General features: G+C 42.8%; 1 protein-coding gene across 1 annotated transcript in view; it reads right to left on the reverse strand.

Moving 5' to 3' along the window:
* LOC110498826 (pro-neuregulin-3, membrane-bound isoform-like) overlaps positions 1–17567 on the reverse strand; it is a 323361-nt gene that overhangs the window by 65531 nt on the left and 240263 nt on the right. The window contains exons 5-6 of the mRNA XM_021575470.2: positions 13093–13195; positions 271–397 (exon numbers count right to left, since the gene is read on the reverse strand). Coding sequence (XP_021431145.2) covers positions 271–397; positions 13093–13195 — 230 coding nt within the window. The remainder of the gene's footprint in view (positions 1–270; positions 398–13092; positions 13196–17567) is intronic.

The following is a 17567-nucleotide window of genomic DNA, read 5'->3' on the forward strand; positions in this document are numbered from 1 at the left end:
ATGGGACCTTCAGAATTATTTTTAATTAATCCCATTAGTGGATGAGGTTTTTAAAGACGGACAAAAAATGGAATAGTTTGAATAGTATAAATGTTTTATACAAGTTCCCTGGTCTGCATGTTTTAAAGTTATGAATTACATTTCTAGCTTTAACGGTGTAAGAGGAGTAGTGTTCCAAATAATAATACAACATATTCAATTATCTCAAGAGATATTCAATTATCTCAAGTCCCATTAATAATTGAATAAAATGCTGGTTCCTTGTCTCACCTTTTGAAGCTGCCAGCCACACTGAGGCCTTGGGCTGGATTTAGACATGAACCCAGAGGCATTGATACTGCACACCCTCAGATTCCGGCTCTCCAAGAAGTGTGCCCGGAGCTTTTCCTTGTGTCTCCTGCAGAGGGCAAGAGAAGCCATACTGAGTTTAATACAAAGCCCCACCTTCAGATTTCATGATCCTCAGATCATACTGTAAAGTACGCTCTGGGTTAGAGCTTTGTGTACCTGGATCTTGTACATTGATCCACTGTATTGTACTGCTCGTGGAGTAGGCATCACCCTCATTCACTTATGATGGAGTTTGTCAGCTCTATATGCTCAGAAGAAAATGTTATAACATTGGGTATATAACAAAAGGTATAACGCATTCAACTTGTTATGGGCATGCATATATTATAAGACATAATATTTTGTCTTCCAATATGGCAATATTTCAATGAATTTAAATTGGCTGATAATAACTTGCTCTGTGGTGAGGTTTCCCCTAGGTACAGATCTAGGATCGGCTTCCCCTCCCCATTCCTAACCATTATTGGGGAAAATGCAAAACTGCCCCAAGATCAGCATCTAGGCAAGGGGTGTCAAACTCATTCCGTAGAGGACCTAAGGTCTATTTTCACCTTTAAATTAAGCCCGAGACCACCAGGTGTGGAAAGTTCCATACTAATTGGGGACCTTAATTCATCAATCAAGGACAAGGGAGGAGTGAAAACCCGCAGACACTTGGCCTTCTGTGGAAGGAATTTGACATCTGTGGTCTAGGGGGAACTTCACTCTACACCAATATGATGATACTATAGATTATAAGACACCTTATATGGAGCCGATCTTCTCACAAGTCTTTCAGTATATTAACACTAGAACCGCTGGGCTTCGATGGACCCCCCTTCAAGCGAATGAGCAGTCATTCTGACTGAAACACTCTAATAGTGCAATTCATACATTTAATATATGCTATCTCAAAATAATCATGTGGTTGTGCTTATGAAGGCCTTGGGTAACATTAGAATACAATTTTTATTATACTTCAAATAACAAAATAGCATCTTTAGTTTGTTACTGGAAGCTAAATGTAAAAAAATCTAACCAAAAACCACCCCCTAAATTCAGGTTCAATACATTTTATTCGTGGAGTGCCTTTGTTAAAACTATGGAAATTAAAGGATATGCATTGGAACATGATAACAGCTTATTTTTATTTTGAGAAAATAGAATAAAAAATTCCCCAATCTTTTTATGCATCTTCATACAATGGCATCAGTTGGATTTCACTTAGCTGTTATCCCTTTGTCCTAAAGTTGACACAATTTCGTACCTTTCACTTGCTTGACACACTTTGACATACACTATATGGTCAAAAATATGTAGACACTTGCTTGTCAAACATCTCATTCCAAAATCATGGGCATTAACATACCATGGAGTTGGTTCCCCCCTTGCTGTTATACCAGCCTCCACGCTTCTGGAAAGTATTTCAACTAGGTGTTTGAACATTGCTGCGGGGAAATACTTCCATTCAGCCACAAGAGTGTTAGTAAGGTCCAGCACTGATGTTGGGTGATTAGGCCTGGCTCACAGTCGGCGTTCCAATTCATCCCAAGGTGTTCGATGTGGTTGAGGTCAGGCCTCTGTGCAGGCCAGTCAAGTTCTTCCACACCGATCTCGACAAACCATTTCTGCATGGACATCGCTTTGTGCATGGGGATATTGTCATGCTGAAACAGGAAGAGCTTTCCCCAAACCGTTGCTTCAAAGTTGGAAGCACAGAATGTTCTAGAATGTCATTGCATGCTGTAGAATTAAGATTTCCCTTCAGGGGCCTAGCCTGAACCATGAATAACAGCCCCAGACCATTATTCCTCCTCCACCAAACTGTACAGTTGGCAATATGCATTGGGGCAGGTAGCGTTCTCCCGGCATCCGCCAATCCCAGATTCGCCCATCTGACTGCCAGATGTTGAAGCGTGATTCATTACTCCAGAGAACACGTTTCCACTCCAGAGTCCAATAGTAGCTAGCTTTACACCACTCTAGCTGACACTTGGCATTGCGCGTGGTGATCTTAGTAGGCCTGTGTGTGGCTGCTCCGCCATGGAAACCCATTTCATGAAGCTCCCGACGAACAGTTCTTGTATTGATGTTGCTTCCAGAGGAAGTTTGGAACTCGGTATTGAGAGTTGCAACCAAGGACAGACGATCTTTCAGCACTCGGTGGTCCAATTTGTGAGCTTGTGTGGCTTACCACTTCGCGGCTGAGCCATTGTTGCTCCTAGATGTTTCCACTTCACAATAACAGCACTTACAGTTGAGTGGAGAAGTTCTAGCAGGGGAGGTATTTGACAAACTGACTTCATGGAAAGGTGGCATCCTATTACGGTGCCAAGTTGAAAGTCACTGAGCTCCTCAGTATGGGCCATTCTACTGCCAATGTTTGTCTATGGAGATTGTATGGCTGTGTGCTCGATTTCATACACCTGTCAGCAACGGATGTGGCTGAAATAGCTGAATCCCTTCATTTGAAGGGGTGTCCAAATGCTTTTGTATATATAGTGTACCTTCGTTTGGATGTAGTGCATAATTCTGACTTGTCATTCTTCAGCACCTTTGTAGACTGAAACAGTAGACTGATAAGACATCTTTGATTCGGTGGACTGCTGCTGTAAAGGATACATACCATTTTAAGATTATAATTATAATGGATCAATAACTATATAATGGCTCTCCCTGTTCTTAATTCACAATTGGTGATTACATAATTATGCATCATTCGCTTCCCCTCACTCATCAACTCACCATCATACTTTACTTAATTTATTTAATCTGTTGTTATATGTGTGAAAATAGTTTTGGTATAGTTAAGTTTCAAGGCAATTATCAGGGTGATTATTAGCTGGACACTGAACTTTGAACTGTCAGAAGAAGTACTGGACCCGACCCTATTCGGAAAAGGAAGGCAACAGGGGAAAACCATTCCAAAAAATGACATGCCCTGCTAAAACTAGTTATAACTCCAGGTCTGTTGGAAAATGTAAGATTAAAATACCAACAGTATGTAATATAGTCTTGTTAAATCGACAAAATGACTGCTTTAGTGGTTCTGGTGTTAAGTGAAGTGTTTGTCAAAAGCAAGACACCAAGGGAAAATGGCAAAGCTTTTGATTGTGCAAAGGCAACAAAAGGACAATATCATATTTCCAGGCCTAAAGGAGCTGTTTCTTACAAAGTGAGAACTACTGAATTAAATAGAGCACAATTTTTATAATATTGTATCTCTATTATGATAACACTGTGTGGGTTGTTCCCACACCATTGGATTGCATGGACCAACCTCAACATTCTTCATCTTCATAGAGGACAAGATCGTATAAAGACTTTTGAAAGTGTGCTGCAGCAAGGACGGCTGTGTTGTGCATGTACGTACAATACATATTGTGCAATTACAGTATGAGTGTATTCATACGAGAACTGCGTTTATTTGTCACCGTCATTACAATATTGAACTAAACTGAACAAAAATATAAACTCAACTTGTAAAGTGTTGGTCCCTGAAAAAAAAAAATCCCAGAAGTTTTCCATACGCACCAAAAGCTGATTTCTCTCAACTTTTGTTCACAAATTAGTTAACATCCCTGTCAGTGAGCATATCTCCTTTGCCAATATAATTAATCCACCTGACAGGTGTGGCATTTCAAGAAGCTGATTATTAAACAGCATGATCATTACACAGGTGCACCAACCTCAGAACCACGTGTAACCACTACAGCCCAGGACCTCCACATCCGGCTTCTTCACATGCGGAATCGTCAGAGGAGGGGGGGGGGGGCATGCTGGGAAGTATTTCTGTCTGAATAATGGCATTTTTGGGGGAGGAAATTATTCTGATTGGTTGGGCCTGGCTCCCCAGTGGGTGGGCCTATGCCCTCCCAGTCCCACCCATGGCTGCACCCCTGCTAGTCATGTGAAATCCATGAATTATGGCCTAATGAATTTATTTCAATTGACTGATTTTCTTCTATGAACTGTAACTCAGTAAAATATTTGAAATTGTTGCATATTGCATTTTTGTTCAGTATAGTATAATGGCAGATTCAGATTGTAACTTAGAGCAACAAAACAACCCGAAATCAGTAATTTTTTTATGGAAGGAGACAAGATACATTTGATTGTTGGCAACTACAGATGATGTATATAAACACTAAATTACTAAGAGGGTGCACTATTTCTAAGGCACTGTGTCACCATCTTTATACTCCTACACCATTGTTTAGAAGGTTATGGAAGATGTAAAATGCATTTATTAATGGCTACATTTTTATACAGTGGGTTGTGAAGGTATTCACCCCTCTTGGCATTTTTCCTATTTTGTTGCATTTCAACCTGGAATTGCTGACAACATTTATTGACCACAACCACATAACTACTGAACACAAAGACATATTCTGAAAACAAAACTACTGACCATGCAACTGCTGATCACAACCACCCAATTTCTGACCACATGTAGATGAACAAAACCACAAAACTACTGACAACAACGACATAACTATAAATAGTGAACACAGCCACCAAACTTCTGACCATAACCACACAACGACTGACCACAACCACACAACTACTGAAAACAACCACACAACTTCTAACCACAACCACATAGCTACAGTGGCTTGCGAAAGAATTCACCCCAATTGGCATTTTTCTTATTTGGTTGCCTTACAATCTGGAATAAAAAAGGATATTCCGGGGGTTTGAATCATTTGATTTACACAACATGCCTACCACTTTGAAGATGCAAAATATTATTTTATTGTGAAAGAAACAACAAATTAGACAACAAAACTGAAAACTTGAGTGTGCATAACTATTCAGCCCCCCAAAGTCAAGACTTTGTAGAGCCACCTTTTGCAGCAATTACAGCTGCCAGTCTCTTGGGGTATGTCTAAGCTTGGCACATCTAGCCACTGGTATTTTTGACCATTCCTCAAGGCAAAACTGCTTCAGCTCCTTCAAGTTGGATGGGTTCCGCTGGTGTAGAGCAATCTTTAAGTCATACCACAGATTCTCAATTGGATTGAGGTCGGGGCTTTGACTAGGCCATTCCAATACATTTAAAAGTGTCCCCTTAAACCACTCAAGTGTTGCTTTAGCAGTATGCTTAGGGTCATTGTCCTGCTGGAAGGTGAACCTCCGTGGAGTGTACGGCTTAAAGTGGTCTTATAGACAGATACTCCAATCTCCGTGGTGGAGCTTTGCAGCTCCTTCAGGGTTAACTTTGGTATTTTTGTTGCTTCTCTGATTAACTTCTTGATGCACCCATCCCGTTAGCGGGATCATTTTTGTCAACATCCGCTGAATTGCAGAGCGCCAAATTCAAATTAAATTACTAAAAATATTAAATGTTCATGAAATAACAAGTGCAATATAGCAAAACACAGTTTAGCTTGTTGTTAATCCACCTGGCGTGTCAGATTTCAAAAAAGCTTTTTGGCGAAACCATACCAAGTAATTATGTAAGGACATCTCTCTCAGCAGACACAACATTACAAACAGCTAGCAGTCAAGTAGATTGGTCACGAAAGTCAGAAAAGCAATAAAATGAATCGCTTACCTTTGATGATCTTCGGATGTTTGCACTCACAAGACTCCCAGTTACACAATAAATGTTCATTTTGTTCCATAAAGATGATTTTTATATCCAAAATACCTCCATTTGGCTGGCACATTATGTTCAGAAATCCACAGGCTCGAGCGGTCACGACCGGGCAGACGAAAATTCCAAATAGTATCCGTAAAGTTAGTAGGAACATGTCAAGCGTTTTTTATAATCAATCCTCAGGTTGTTTTTACAATATATAATTTATAATATTTCAACCGGACTGTTGCTTCTTCAATAGGAGAGAGAGAGAAAATGTCTGCTCCAAGCTGTTGCGCATGCAAAACACTGCTGGCACCCAGCCATCCAATGACGCGATGTGATCTTTCTCGCTCATTTTTCAAAATAAAAGCCTGAAACTATGTCTAAAGACTGTTCACAACATGTGGAAGCCATAAGAAAAGGAATCTGGTAGATATCCCTTTAAATGGAGCGCAGGCAGGCAATGGAACAGAGAGCTCTCTGGAAAAACAGCACTTTCGGGTTGGATTTTCCTCTGGTTTTCACCTGCAATATCAGTTCTGTTATACTCACAGACTATATTTTGACAGTTTTGGAAACTTTAGAGTGGTTTCTATCCTAATCTGACAATTATATGCATATTTTAGATTCTGGACCTGAGAAATAGGCAGTTTCAATTGGGTATTTTTTTCATCCAATCAAAATACTGCCCCCTACACTCAACAGGTTAATGTCCTCCTTGCCTGGTCCATTAGTTTTGGTGGGCGGTCCTCTCTTGGCAAGTTTGTTCTGGTGCCATATTCTTTCAATTTTTTAATAATGGATTTAATGGTGCTCATTGGGATGTTCAGAGTTTAGCATATTTTTGGTCTTCATGGTGCCGCTTGCTTGGTGGTACCCCTTGCTTAGTGGTGTTGGAGACTCTGGGGCCTTTCAGAACAGGTGTACATATACCGAGATCATGTGACAGATCATGTGACACTTAAATAAAGTCCACCTATGTGTAATCTAACTAATTATATGACTTCTGAAGGTAATTGGTTGCACCAGATTTTATTTAGGGGCCTCATAGGAAAGGGAGTGAGTTTTTTGTAAGATTTTTTTTCCAAATAAAAATCTATTTAAATTACAGGTTGTAACGCAACAAAATTTGAAAAAAGGGGGGTGAATACTTTCGCAAGGCACTGTATTCTAGACACCTTCATACACACTTTTAAATACGAACAAAGTCTCATTAAACATTTTAAATATTACTGTCCCTACTACAACAATAAATACTTAAATACATGCAATTTTAACTTTGAAATATTACATTGAAAAAGGGATTGGATTTGGAATTGGGCAGGCTCGAGGGCGTGAGCCAGGTGCCTCATTCAAAGCCCAGGGCGAGCAATGGGTAGGATTCTGTGTTTTCAAATGCAAAAGTGATTGCGTTTGATAAAAAGGCTTAACCTGCCTTCCCAATTAAACTCGTTTGAAAATTCAAACATATATTTTATGGAAAAGGGATTTATGTTTCTGTAATCGTGGCCAAAAGTTTTGAGAATGACACAGATATTAATTTTCACAAAGTCTGCTGCCTCAATTTGTATGATGGCAATTTGCATATACTCCAGAATGTTATGAAGAGTGATCAGATGAATTGCAATTAATTGCAAAGTCACTCTTTGCCATGCATATGAACTGAATCCCCAAAAAACAGTTCCACTGCATTTAAGCCCTGCTACAAAACGACCAGCTGACATCATGTCAGTGATTCTCTCGTTAACACAGGTGTGAGTGTTGACGAGGACAAGGCTGGAGATCACTCTGTCATGCTGATTGAGTTCGAATAACAGACTGGAAGCTTCAAAAGGAGGGTGGAGCATGGAATCATTGTTCTTCATCTGTCAACCATGGTTACCTGCAAGGAGACACGTGCCGTCATCATTGCTTTGCACAAAAAGAGCTTCACAGGCTTAAGGATATTGCTGCCAGTAAGATTTCACCTAAATCAACCATTTATCGGATCATCAAGAACTTCAAGGAGAGCGGTTCAATTGTTGTGAAGAAGGCTTCAGGGTGCCCAAGAAAGTCCAGCAAGCACCAGGACCATCTCCTAAAGTTGATTCAGCTGCGGGATCGAGGCATCACCAGTACAGAGCTTGCCCAGGAATGGCAGCAGGCAGGTGTGAGTGCATCTGCACGCACAGTGAGGCGAAGACTTTTGGAGGATGGCCTGGTGTCAAGAAGGGCAGCAAAGAAGCCACTTCTCTTCAGGAAAAACATCAGGGACAGACTGATATTCTGCAAACGGTACAGGGATTGGACTGCTGAGGACTGGGGTAATGTCATTTTCTCTGATTAATCCCCTTTCCGAATGTTTGGGGCATTCGGAAAAAAGCTTGTCCGGGGAAGACAAGGTGAGCGCTACGATCAGTCCTGTGTCATGCCAACAGTAACGCATCCTGAGACCTTTCATGTGTGGGGTTGCTTCTCAGCCAAGGGAGTGGGCTCACTCACAAATTTTCCTAAGAACACAGCCATGAATAAAGAATGGTACCAACACATCCTCTGAGAGAAACTTCTCCCAACCATACAGGAACAGTTTGGTGACGAACAATGCCTTTTCCAGCATGATGGAGCACCTTCCCATAAGGCAAAAGTGATAACTTAGTGTCTCAGAGAACAAAACATCGATATTTTGGGTCCATGGCCAGGAATCTCCCCAGACCTTAATCCCATTGAGAACTTGTGGTCAATCCTCAAGAGGCGGGTGGACAAACAAAAACCCACAAATTCTGACAAACTCCAAGCATTGATTATGCAAGAATGGGCTGCCGTCAGTCAGGATGTGGCCAAGAAGTTAGTTGACAGCATGCCAGGGCAGATTGCAGAGGTCTTGAAAAAGAAGGGTCAACACTGCAAATATTGACTCTTTGCATCAACTTCATGTAATTGTCAATAATAGCCTTTGACACTTATGAAACACTTATAAATACACTTCAGTATTCCATAGTACCATCTGACAAAAATATCTAAAGACACTGAGGCAGCAGACTTTGTGAAAATTAATATTTGTGCAATTCTCAAAACTTTTGGCCACGACTGTACTATGCACTATGCTGCCTTGTTGACAACATGACTGAGTGGTGCAGACTACTGTTATGTTCATGTCACTGGCTATAAAGCGGTGCAGCCTTATGCAAATTCCAGCAATGCAGCTTTTGATTACCCGGAGAGGAAATCTCTAGCTAGGCAGTAACACCAAAGACAGTACAATATGAAGATGGGCAAAAGCTGCTTCGCCAATAGAAATCCCCGATCACACTTGTAGGCCATGCCATCGCAACGTTGGTTAGCTAAGCTCATGCGCAGAAACGCCATCTCGTGCCGTCAAATCAAAAGCACTCCTTTGATATAAAGTTGTTTTTGATCAAAATTAAAATGTGTCAGTTATTTAAGACATTGGCTCGAGTCTAGGTTGTGCCAAAAGATTTTGAGAAAATTAAAACAACTAAGGAATAATTTTTCGCCTCTCAAACCCCATCCTGGACTGCTTTGCAAATGGCTCTGGGTTCAGAAACTCTGTGGTAACATGTTGCTGGATATGCGAAGACTGTCACAACTTCCGCCGAAGTCGGCTCCTCTCCTTGTTCGGTCAGCGTTCAGTGATCGACGTCACCGGCTTTCTAGCCATCGCCGCTCCATTTTTCATGTCTATTTGTTTTGTCTTGTTCCATACACATCTGGTTTTGATTTCCCCAATCAATCTACTTGTATTTAACCCTCTGTTTCCCATCATGTATTTGTGTGTAATTGTTTCATGCTATTGTGTGGTTTTATTATGCGCTTTACTTTTGTTATGTTCCATGTTTTGAGCGCGTTTGATTTATGTAGTGCTCTCGTTTTTGGAACAAAAATAAAAGTGCACCACTTAACATTCCTCTGCTCTCCTGCACCTGAGTTTGCCTCTAGTACACCCCTTGGCAGATTTACACACTTCTAATGTAGTCAGCAGGAGCAGGTAGCAAGGTTAGAGGAGTCGAGGAGCGCGTCCAGGAACATTCGGCCATTTTACTTCATCTTAGTGCCATGGACCACTGGGAGAGACAAGAAGTCTCTCCAGTGCCTCGACCAGCACAACCGGGGTTGTCTCCACCCGTCCCATCCGGAGAGAATTCCAGTGGGATGCGTCTCTCCCTTCCCAGGGAGTATGATGGAATTGCAGCACAGTGCCAGGGATTCTTGTTACAACTGGACCTCTACCTGGCCACTGTGCACCCAACCGCCCTCGTCTCCTGCCTCACAGGGAGAGCGCTGGAGTGGGCAAACGCTGTGTGGAGAGAAGGAGACACGGTGTCAGACCACTTCGAGGAGTTCACCAGTCGCTTCCGGGCAGGCTTCGACCATCCACCCGAGGGCAGAGCGGTGGGGGAAAGGCTCTTCCATTTGAGGCAGGTGACGAGGAGCGTGGCAGGTGACTTCGCCCAGGAATTCCGGACCTTGGCCGCCGGAGCAGGCTGGAACGACAGGGCCCTCATTGACCACTATCGATGCAGCCTACGAGAGGAGGTCCAACGTGAGCTGTCCTTTGACCAATGGTGGATTTGTCCTTCCAGTTGGATAACATGCTGGTCACCCGCTGACGTCCAGAGGGGGCTCTGTCAGTTCCATCGTCCATGACCCCCGCTCCGGTGCCCATGGAGTTAGGATGGGCTGCTCTTAGGGAGACTGGAGGAGGAGCCATCAAGTGAGCCATCTGTGGGCGCAGAGGACAAACTGCCGGTCGGTGCCGTGTTGGTTCCTCTGGGAGTTGAGGCAACTCTGGGTTTGCACCACACTCATCCAGAGTCCTCTGTTGATCAACTGTTTGTGCCTGTTTGTTACCCTCAGTTTTCCCCACATTCCCAGTATAAGGCGCTCGTCGATTCAGGCGCAGCTGGGAATTTTATCGACAGAGCATTAGCCATTAGGTTAGGGATCCCCATTTTTCCTATAGTTAGACCCTTCCCGGTACACACTCTTGATAGTCGACCATTAGGGTCCGGGCTAATCAGGGAGGCCATCATCTCCTTGGCCATGGTTATGCAGGGGGATCATGAGGAGAGAATCAGTCTCTTCCTCATTGACTCTCCTCAGTTTCCTGTGGTACTAGGCCTTCCCTGGTTGGCTCTGCATAACTCCACTATTTCCTGGCAACAGAGGACTCTCACGGGGTGGTCACGAGAGTGTTCAGAGAGGTGTGTAGTGGTTTCCGTTGGTGCTACCACGGTGGAAAGTCCAGACCAGGTCTCCACCGTGCACATCCTCCCAGAATATGCCGTTTTGTCTCTCTCTGTAAAAAGAAGGCCACTCAATTACCACCTCATCGACGGGGGGATTGTGCGATAAATCTCCTGGCAGACGCTGCACTTCCCAGGAATCACGTGTATCCCCTGTCGCAAACGGAGATGGTGGCTATGGATACATATGTCTCTGAATCCCTGCGTCAGGGGTACATTCGGCCCTCTACTTCACCCGCCTCCTCGAGTTTCTTTTATGTGAAGAAGAAGGATGGAGGTTTACGCCCGTGCATTGACTGTGGAGGTCTCAATCAAATAACGGTGAGGTAGAGTTACCCGCTACCTCATATCACCACGGCAATTGAGTCAATGCATGTGGCGCACTTCTTCATGAAACTGGATCTCAGGAGTACGTATAACCTGGTGCGTATCAGGGAGGGAGACATCGTTCAGTACCATCACAGGGCATTATGAGTACCTCGTCATGCCGTACGGGTTGATGAATGCTCCATCAGTTTTCCAATCCTTTGCAGACAAGATTTTGGGTTTAGGGGTGTATATCGATGACATTCTGATTTACTCCGCTACACGCGTTGAGCATGTGTCCTTGGTGCGCAAGGTACTTGGATGACTGTTGGAGCATGACCTGTATGTCAAGGCTGAGAAATGTCTGTTCTTTCAGCAGGCCGTCTCCTTCCTAGGGTATTGCATTTCCACATCAGCAGTGGAGATGGAGAGTGACCGCATTGCAGCTGTTCGTAATTGGCCGACTCCCACCACGGTAAAGGAGGTACAGTGATTTTTAGGGTTTGCCAATTACTACCGGAGATTTACCCGGGGTTTTGGCCAGGTTGCTGCACCCATTACCTCACTGCTGAAGGGGGGTCCTGTAAGGTTGCTGTGGTCGGCTGAGGCGGACAGGGCTTTTGGGCAGCTAAGAGCTCTGTTTACTTCGGCTCCTGTGCTGGCCCATCCAGATCCCTCTTTGGCATTCATAATGGAGGTGGACGCATCCGAGGTTGGAATAGAAGCCATGCTCTCACAGCGCTCGGGCACGCCACCGAAACTCCACCCCTGTGCTCAGCCCAGCGGAGCGTAACTATGATGTGGGGGACCGGGAGTTTGTTGGCTGTGGTTAAAGCGTTGAAGGCGTGGAGACATTGGCTTGAGGGGGCAAAACACCCTTTCCTCATCTGGACTGACCACCGCAACCTGGAGTACATTCGGGCAGCTAGGAGATTGAATCCTCATCAGGCAAGGTGGGCCATGTTCTTTACCCGTTTTGTGTTTACCCTATCCTACAGACCAGGTTCCTAGAATAAGAAGGCAGACCTACTGTCCCGGCTGTATGACACAGAGGAGTGGCTCATGGATCAAACTCCCATACTCCCGGCCTCATGCCTGGTAGCGCCGGTCGTGTGGGAACTGGATGCGGACATTAAGCAGGCATTGCGTACAGAGCCCCCTCCCCTCCAGTGTCCCGTTGGGCGTATGTATGTTCCGTCTGCTGTCCGTGACCACTTTATCTATTGGGCCCACACGTCTCCCTCCTCTGGTCACTTTTTTAGGTTTCCAACTGTAACTTGTGCAGTTAACAAACCATGATTCCATGTTTTAAAAAATCAACAAACTGCAGACAAAGTATATTATTTTGCATTAGCCTTTACCTACGGTTACTGTTGAGGATGTGTACATTATTTCGATTAGACATACATTTTGAAACAAGAATGTTGTCTTTTGTCATATTTCTAAGTATGGCATCAATGAGCCATGGCTGGAGACCAACACTCTTCGCCATTATATAAACATAAGCTCAGTATATCCTCTTACATCAGGGCTGCACCTGTAGTTTACTATGCTAATATCCCATGATGATACAATTTTCCATTCGTTGTTTGGAGGCATACTTAGCTACTCAGTGTGACCCTCACTCACTTGTTGCTGCGATAGAGAGCCATGCATGCCACTCCGAGAAAACAGATCCCTGAGGCAATGCTGAAGATGGACAGCACCTTTCTCTGGTAAGTCTCACGGCTTTCTGTGGAGACACAGGCAAATAAATATGATGTTAAAGCCACTCTCTGTATATACATGTAGAGTATATTCTCTGCAGAGACACAGGCAAAATAGTACTGTTGAAGCCACAATCGATATGCATGTAGAGTACTATCAAAGTGTGAGCCACCAACAGAAAATTGATATGTAAAGAATCACACACCACACACAAATCCTTGCTAGTAACACACACAATAGTAATAATCAGTTTTGTGAAAACAAGAAAAAAACATTAAATCCACACTCTGTAAGATGTGCATATCAAATCAAATTGTATTTGTCACATGCACCGAATACAACAGGTGTCGACTTTACCGTGCAATGCGTACTTATAAGCCCTTAACAACAATGCATTTTTAAGAAAAATAAAAGTTAAGAAAAATATTTACTAAATAAAACAAAGTAAAAAATAAAAGAGCAACAATAAAATAACAATAAAGAGGCTATATACAAGGGGTACCGGTACTTAGTCAATGTGCGGTGCTACAGGTTAGTCAAGGTAATTGAGGTAATATGTACATGTAGGTAGGGGTAAATTGATTATACATAGATAAGCTCCTATCAATTCTACTGAGCACCAACTCGCCTTCCGAACATTCTATTCCCAGTTTATTGTTCAACTTCACAATGCCTACTTCGCTATTATTGGCAATGAGACCTGCTCACTATGTTTTATAGTCAAAATGTAAACAACAAAATGTGAACAACGAAAATAATATTGGAACTCTGCGGTCTTCCCATTGTTTCCTATGGGGGAAATATAGGCATGTCTGTCTATTTCGCCAAATAACTCTCAATGTGTATGTTTTGATTGTTTTCAAGGGTGTAACTGGTGTGAAATGGCACGCTAATAGCGTTTTAATCGGTGATGTCAATCGCTCTGAGACCTTGAAATAGTTGTTGCTGCGGCTTTTATGGAGCGATGGGTAAGGATGCTTCGAGGGTGGCTGTTGTCTATGTGTGCATAGGGTCCCTGATTCGAGCCCAGGAAGGGGCGAGGAGTGGGATGGAAGCAAAACTGTTACACGGGCACCTTTTCAAGTCTGGGCAGCGAGCTCATTTGTCATCGTTCGCTAGACCAGAAATAGTCAGAAGTTAAATAAATGTCCACACTTTTTCATTATGCACCATCGAGGTGCGGATGTTTACTTTCTACACAAGTTGTTTTTTTCCAGTTTTGTCCGTCGAACAGATTGTAGTGGTAAAATAGAAAGGGATACATTTTTTTATGGAATTCTAAGCATCACTCCAGTCAAAACAGGCTCTGTGAACGTTCGATTCCATTACTTTGCTATGGGCTCGCGCTAGTGTTCCAGTGTAGCCAATGTTCTTAAGCCATTTTTCAGCCTTGGGTGAATTTTGACTTGTTCTATTGTCCAGCCTAAAGATAGCCAGAGGGAATTTAGGAAAACACCCGAATGTCCATTGAGAAAGCACAACAACTATAGCATTTAGTTACGCTAAGAATGACGAGAATAATCAAGTCAACAAACTTTGGGTAGTTAGGTAGTTAGCCTATAGTTAATATACTGGCAAGTTTTATGTATAACTACTAACATTAGGTAGCTAGCTAACATACTGGTAAATACTTCTGTAATGATATGCTATGTGGTTCATAAGGACAGTGTAGCTAAGAAATTGTCAGCCAACATAATGTGTAAGGTAGCTTATTTGAAAAGTCATTACTTTATTACATTGAATAGGTCGTTAGGGCAAATCCGGTCTGTGTTAGGGGGGGGGGGGGGGGGTTCACACCTTGCCCGGCTATTAGACTATTCTTTAGTATCTCTTTCCTTTCCCTCTTACACGCATCATCATTCTGCTCCTGAGTGGCTCGCTTGTGGGCGTGCTGGCAGGATATGTGCGTCAAGAATTCTGCATACCGTACCACGTTTGTATGAAGGTGTGGTTATTCACAGGCAAATTGTTATATGCTATGGAGGTAAATTTGTCTTTTTGTCGAGAGCAAAACCTTTTTTATTTTCAATCAAAATGAATTGTTCTGAAAGCTACTTTTTTCAGATACAAAGGAAGTCAAAGCGGACATCTACGAAGATGGCATCTCAGGTAAGCAGCACTGGGCTGTAATGACATATCTTAAAAATGACATCTGCTGCTTTAGATTGAACGATCATATCTCAGTTATTGTTTTCACATCTATAAAAAATAAGGTGTTTTCGTTACATTCAGAGAGCGAGCTGACCAAGGGGTCGAAAATGTAGATATTTCCAGATGTTCACTGTCCGAGGAACAGGCAGTGGAAGTTTTATTGCTGGCAAAAGTGTCCATAAACTGTTCTGTGTTATTTTTCTCCGTCTCTGCCTGTCTTGTTGTACATGGAACCTGTCTCATGCATTAATTTAAAAAACCTTAAGATATCAGCTGCTAATTTTCAGATTTCCACCCACATAAACACAGCCATTGTCACTGAAATATCTGTTGCTGCCAAGTCATGATTTCCCTGGTGGTTAGCCTTGCAATAACCAACTGGTGAGACACATAGCCCTTTATATTTAAACGTTTCAGGTACACTCTGATAGGTGCCTGCGTCACATACAGTATCTTCTATTGACATTATCTTCTATTGTTTGTCCTCATGTGTCTGTTTTTCAGCATAAAATACTCTGTAGCCACTTAGTGTGGACACCAGGTGAGACCACATAAACACAATAACATTCTCTCTTCTTCACTTCATCCCTCTCCCCCTTCTCCCTAAATCCTCAAGTTTATATCAGCTGTTTTGGTGAACCCCTCCCGCATCTGAACTGACTGACAGAGGGCACAGCATGATCATAGGTGAGATGTCACATGGTCGGGTCAACAGGAAGTATTATTAAAGAGATGCTGTCACGCCCTGGTCTTAGTATTCTGTGTTTTCTTTATTATTTTGGTTAGGCCAGGGTGTGACATGGGTTTATTATGTGGTGTGTTTTGTCTTGATTTTTTTTTAGGTATTGGGATTGTGGCTTAGTGGGGGTATCTAGCATAGTCTATGGCTGTCTGGAGTGGTTCTCAATCAGAGCCAGGTGTTTATCGTTGTCTCTGATTGGGAACCATATTTAGGCAGCCATATTCTTTGAGTGTTTGGTGGGTGATTGTTCCTGTCTCTGTTTTGCACCAGTATAGGCTGTTAGGTTTTTGTGTTACATTTATTGTTTTGTATTTGTTCATGTTTATATTTCATTAAACATGTATCAAGATAACCACGCTGCGTTTTGGTCCGCCTCTCTTTCACCACCAGAAAACCATAACAGAATCACCCACCACAACAGGACCAAGCGGCGTGGTGCCAGGCAGCGGCAACAGAAGCAGCGAAATCCGGATTTCTGGACATGGGAGAAGATATTGGACGGTAAAGGACCCTGGGCACAGCCTGGAGAATATCGCCGCCCCAAAGAACTGGAGGCGGCGAAAGCGGAGAGGCGCTGGTATGAGGAGGCAGCACGGCGACGCGGATGGAAGCCCGAGAGTCAGCTCACAGGGGGCTTGCAGGGAGTATGGCTACGCCAGGTTGGAGACCTGCGCAAACTTCCTGTGCTTACCAAGAAAACCGTAACAGATGCTTTACATTGAAATACAGACAGAGATGTAGTAGTCCCAGAGTTAATGATCCAAGGTCAGTTTTGCATTTCACCTGATTTAAGATGACTGACCTTGTTAGAATAAAAAAAACAAGGCTTAATCATGCTCTCTCTCTATCCATCTGTGTCTCGTTGATGTGAGAGAGGAAGCCAGTCCCGTCATCGCCACCTCACCCGCTCTTAAGATAACCTTCGGACCAACTGGGGGCCCAAGGCTGGTTAGGAGACACCACAATTGTGATGAACTGAGAGAATATTCGGGTCATATGTTGTCTGCTGCTGTTCTGACCTCTGACCTTTCTGCCTTCTATACCTCTCTCCCCACCTTTTCTTTCTTTTTATAATGCACACCATAAGTGCATTGAATTACAGATTGAACTTGTATTTATAATATTACAATCATCATAATTATAATTCAGTTATGTATTTATATGTATAATTAACTGTATAACACCTGTATAATTAACTATGTATTTATAACACCTGTATAAAAAGCAATTCACATTCTCCACTGGTTGAAATTAAGTATCTCATTGAAATACTACCCTGTGTCCTCAGATTAATGCAGATGAAGGGAGTTAGATATGCATATTTTTTTTCTTCTGTATATATGAATTGCAAATCAATCATGTTTCTAGTCTATTGCATAGTTACAATGTGTAATATGTGATGTCCCAGGATCAGGAGTGACAAACACTGTTGAAGTGTATAATTGTAAGACATACATGCAGACACAGCATCATTCAAATAATGGAGTTTGATATGACTGAAAAA

This window comes from Oncorhynchus mykiss, chromosome 20, assembly GCF_013265735.2.
Source record: "Oncorhynchus mykiss isolate Arlee chromosome 20, USDA_OmykA_1.1, whole genome shotgun sequence".
In the NCBI taxonomy this organism is placed as follows: domain Eukaryota; kingdom Metazoa; phylum Chordata; class Actinopteri; order Salmoniformes; family Salmonidae; genus Oncorhynchus; species Oncorhynchus mykiss.